Genomic DNA, 5,089 nt, shown 5'->3' on the forward strand with positions numbered 1-5,089 from the left:
GGCGGCGGCGGGAATTCGGTGGTCGCTCCGTCACAGCGCGATTCTCGCTCGGCGGCAATTCGGCTGCGGGGACGTGACTGTTCTTCGGTCGCCAGCAGCAATTCACACCATCACTCCGCCTCTGTGTTCGGCGGGCAGGATTCCGCCTCCCCGTTCGGCGGCAAGTTGTTTGTTTGGTTGGTTTTTTGCCGCTTGGGGCAGCAAAAACGCTGGAGCCGGCCTGGGCTGCTGCATAGCCCCTTAGGAGGCTGCAGTCGATGTGGGAGGGTTGGGACATGGTCACCAGGCGCCTTTTAAACAGACTAGTGCCCAGATGGTGCTATCAGGGACCCAGGGGCGCTGGAAAAATTTGTGAAGTGGGGGTGCTGAGAGCCATTGAACCGAACTGTAAAATCTGTATATGATGGAAACCATTTCAAGCCAGGAGGTGCGGCAGTACCCCAAGCACGTTAGTTCCAGCACCTGTGCAGGGAGCAATTCTCGTGCTCAAGAAAGAATAAGGGCCACTATTATGGCAAGCTCCTATGCTCGGGGGAAGGATCCCAGAGCTATCTTCCTGTCCCTTGTGTCCTCACGTGAAGGCTGGTCACAATCAGGCCATTAGCAATGATATCCCCGCTTTCTCACCTTTCTTCTTCATTAGTATCATTTTTTCTTCAATACTGATTTCACTCCAGGAATTGCTTCCTTTTTCTTTGAAATATAGATTGCAGCTACTCCAAATGAATGAACCATGCTTCGCTCTCTCTCTACTTCCTCCGTAACCAGTACCCATTGCTTTCATTTTAAGGTGAGTATTATTCTTGTGGCCATCTCCTACCTAATCAACTCTGATCTAAAACGCCAGGTTCCATCCTTACCCTCCTTATATTTTCAGTTTCAGTCCTAGCTAGTCTTTTTTAATCTTTGTCCAATAATTCCTTTTTTGTGAGGCCTGCTGAAGTTAGATACAAGTCATGGCAGTTATGATCTTGCACGTTTCCTCTGGGTGAAGTTCACTCCCATCACCCCTCACACACCTGGAATCAATGGGATTTCTTTGAGGGAACCATGCAAGATTTCAATGCAATTGCATCAATTTACAGATCAGACAAGACAGTTAAGAAGTCCCTCCATGGTCGCTATACCAGCCCAGAGGCTGTCACTTCTCTGCCTCCCATTGTGAAGGTTTTTATGCACTGGATCCAGATCACTGGTGATTGAACTAATTCACTGACTCATATAACTGCCCATAATAAAATCATCCCTTTCAAGAAAGTCTTGTTATAAACTTTCTCAAGGTTTTGATTTGTTTTTTAACCTATGTATGGAATTATATCCCTGCTATGGAATCTGATATAATGGATTTTAAAAGAAATTATAGGGAAGAGCTCATTTGCTATTAGATGGGTTATTTTATTAAAGCAATGCCTACAGTTGGGATTATGACCCTACTGTGCTAGTCACTATATATACACATAGTAAAAGACAGTCCTTGCCCCAAAGAGCTTGCAGTCTAGATGGACAAAGGGTAGGAGAAGAAATGAAGGAGCAAAGAGGCAAGTGACTTAATTTGGGTCACAGAGCAGGTTATTAGCAGGAGCCAGAATAGAACCCAGGTCTCTTCAATCCCACTCTGTGCCCTCTATCTATTAGACTATGCTCCCTATAGAGTTAATTTCTATAAACTGTATTAAATATCTGTAGAACCCTATTAGCTTCATTAATGTTATATATTAATGTCTATAGGATTTTTCTATGAGGAATAACCAACTGAACAGGAACTAATCTTTTATAGGAAGAACTGGAAACCTTCATACTTGGCCTCTGATTTCTTACACAAAAACACACGTGCTGCTGCTCAGCTCATACGAACAGACATTTTCATACTCAAGCCAGGGAGCTGGGCACATTTGCACAGGCAAAATTTGAGAACACAGATGAAAATTTGTCCTACAAAGAGAGTGCACAGAGGAAATTCACCAGGTGCCCTACAGCCTCCTCTCTTGCCACTAGGTGGCCTCAGAGTAAACTATCTAAAAATCAGTTCAGCTGGGCAGCACACGATATATTTCAAGCGTCATCTACAGAAATAAAGCCAAACTTGGTAGCAATTTCTCTCTGATAAGCAACAACATTGACAGCCCTTCCAATCTGCCAGTGAAGCCAAAATATAAATCATTAGATTAGTGATTAACTAGGGTTTGTTTACGACTGTATAGTATGTACTAACAGCCCTTGAAAAGAACTGCAATGCATTCTATTTAGGGGATCATTCGTAACCCAATGTTATTTCATCAAACAAGAAAAGGAAAAGAACCCAGTGTTTCTTCACTTCTGAATTGTTGAAGAAAATCCTGAGCCTTGAGAAATATGGACGTAGATTAGAGGCAAAATTTTGAAAAGTGCCCAAGTCCCATTTTCAACAGTGATTAGGCACTTAGGAGCCTTAATTTCACTGAAAATCAATGGGACTTAGGTTCCTAAGTCACTATGGTGTTTTTGAAAATTCTGCCCTAGAACTAAAGTATATTACATTTTCAAAATACTTTTTGAAAGATCAACTTAGGGTCTAATTTACAACAAGGAGAGTCAGCATTAATTCATACATTTTTGTTCCACGTAAGACACTCATCAAGGCTGTGAGACCTAACATTTTGCCAGGAAGCTAGTAATGAATTTTAGCCTTTTGAAAAGTTCCCATTAAAAGTCCCACGTCCAAACTATAAAACATTTTAAGAATTGAATAGCAGCTTTCAGAAAGACATCTGAAAGTGAGCTGTCAGTGCTGAAATATTTCTCATCTATCTTCTCTCATTTTTGCCAAAGCTATTTGGCACCAAGAAGCAACTAAGAATTCCGGAAACTTTCTTGTGCAGGAACAGTACTGTAACTTCAGAACTCAGGCTGAGAAGTTCAGGATCACCTTGTCCATTCCTTACCAACTTAAACCAAATCAAAATTACCCCCTCTCAGTTCGAAATACTAATGCCCTCACACAGAGTGGCACCGAAATATAAAAGATGTGAAATAAAACTGATGTAGCTATTTCTGTGTGTAGCCAAGCCTTGGTGTGACTCAGGAGCAGAAGTCCCACTGACTTGTGCTCCTAAGTCATTTGGGTAGTTTGAATCTGATCCCCAATTTCCCTTACTTTTCATGAGAATTGGGTGCCCAAATGGCTTAGCCAGATGTGAAAAAAATCTCAGCCTTGATCTCTAATAAAACACAAAATGGTTTCTGCAATACTTGATGCCTGCCTCACAACCTGCTGTGGCCCAGAAGTGGCACATAGCCTGTGACAGATCCAAAATGAAGATTGCACAAACATGGTTTATGCCAACTCTTTAAATTGCTATGGGATTCCTTCCTTGAGGGGAAACGACTCATACTGCAACTTCAAGTTAATGATTCTTTACTTTTTGGTGTAAATAATTTTGTGACTGTTAAAGCAAGAGAGGACCCTGGATTTATGTGGAACACAGGTGAGGCGGGGCCTCAAATGAGTGGCATCCTTTGAAATGAGGTATGTTTCAGGGGTATGGCCTGATTATATATTTCCTCTTCACAACTTAAACACCAGGGGCCTGATTCTCATTTACATTAAAGCCCTTTTCCATAGCTCTGGCAATGCCAAGAGCCATAACTTCCTACTCCCTTCTTAGATCTCTCCTTTGCCGAGATGCCTACAAAAAACTAGACAAGGGTAAGGCAACTGGTGTGATGAGACCATTGCCTCTCATGTTGACCAATACTGTTGCGTTGTATCCTTGTGCTTCCCCATTTGTCTGTACCCTCCTATTGTTTATATTTAGATTGTAAACTCTTTGGGGGAGGGACTATCTTTGTGTTTTGTGTTTGTACAGCACCCTGCACGATGAGGTCACGGTCCATGTCTGGGGCTCCTAGGCACTACCAATACAAATAAATAATAATTTACACATTAAGGCTGCTTTATACTACCAGGGCTGTACAAAGGGCCCATAGCGTAAATGAGAATCAAGCTCATTAAATTTTAAGAAAATTTCCCAGTGAAAAAATGTCTTTTTAGTCTATAGAGTCATGTGTGAAATACTATAAATCCCAGCTGGAATAATCCTCTGTCCAAGTCGTGCCTTGTTTCATCTTTTCCCCCTCATTCAGCTCCTCACTTATTTACAGCTGATGTTTTGTTATCTGTGACCTTCAGTAAAACCTTCCGATAGTCATAATAACTCACCTTGGTGCATGAAGCCCTCTCTGGAGCTGAGTAAATAAAACAAATGCATTGTTTGGTGCATGCCTGCCAAAAAAAAAGAAAGATGGGTTCTAATAGGAAGATGGATAGTCTGCTGTTGGTAAAGGAATCAAATTTAGCTTCTGCCAATGTAGGCAACCTGGTATTAAAAGAAGGAGCTTAAGTTATTAAACTGAGCAGCTTTAATCATCCAGTTCAGGGAAATCCATTGCTGCAGGAGTGCTGAGGCTTAATGTATTTTTACTGCAAAGCCAATACATTTATTCTGATCAGCTAGCCATTGCTCACTAGTGTGTATGAAACTTCATTCTCTGACTTCTCGGGCAGCAGTACAGGATGAAATGGATTTTTACTTGGAAATTGACCCTGTAACCTTGAACTTGATCATCCTGGTAGCTAGTTATGTTATTCTGCTTTTGGTGTTCCTGATTTCTTGCGTGCTATATGACTGTAGGGGAATAGATCCCAATAAGGAATATGCTCCTGAGATTCCTACGGATTCCCAGCCTCCAATCCGATTGGTGGTGATGCAACAGAACTGCCCTGGTACCCGCTGGGCCAAAGGACTTGTCTCTGCTTATGAAAATTCTTCTGATCTGCCAGGGAAAAGAACTACTGTGGTTTAGGGGCCCACCAATTGCTTCTGCGTTCAAGTATCTATGGATAAGCTTGCCTTATCTGCCATGTTTACTTTCAGTTTGCAAATGGATAATACCCCAGCAAGGTAAGTTGAAACAGTGACGGATTTGATGTGGTGGTGTCACCGGGTGAGTTATTTTGTGTTTGGCTCTGTTCTGTGTTCATCCAGTCCTAGATGACTTGCAGTCCCACCAGTCATGCCATAAGAGAGAGGGGGCCTAATTTTTATTGGCA

General features: G+C 42.1%; 1 protein-coding gene across 1 annotated transcript; it reads left to right on the forward strand.

Annotated features, from left to right (window-relative positions):
* Nucleotides 1-4,512: 4,512 nt before the first annotated feature.
* SMIM36 (small integral membrane protein 36) lies at nucleotides 4,513-4,842 on the forward strand (the record flags this gene model as incomplete). Its single annotated transcript, XM_084646488.1, has 1 exon — nucleotides 4,513-4,842. The coding sequence occupies one exon, from the start codon at nucleotides 4,513-4,515 to the stop codon at nucleotides 4,840-4,842; it is 330 nt and encodes a 109-aa protein (XP_084502614.1).
* Between the last annotated feature and the right edge of the window lie 247 nt (nucleotides 4,843-5,089).

The sequence above is a fragment of the Lepidochelys olivacea genome (genome assembly GCF_965140295.1).
Source record: "Lepidochelys olivacea isolate rLepOli2 genome assembly, chromosome: 14".
In the NCBI taxonomy this organism is placed as follows: Eukaryota; Metazoa; Chordata; order Testudines; family Cheloniidae; genus Lepidochelys; species Lepidochelys olivacea.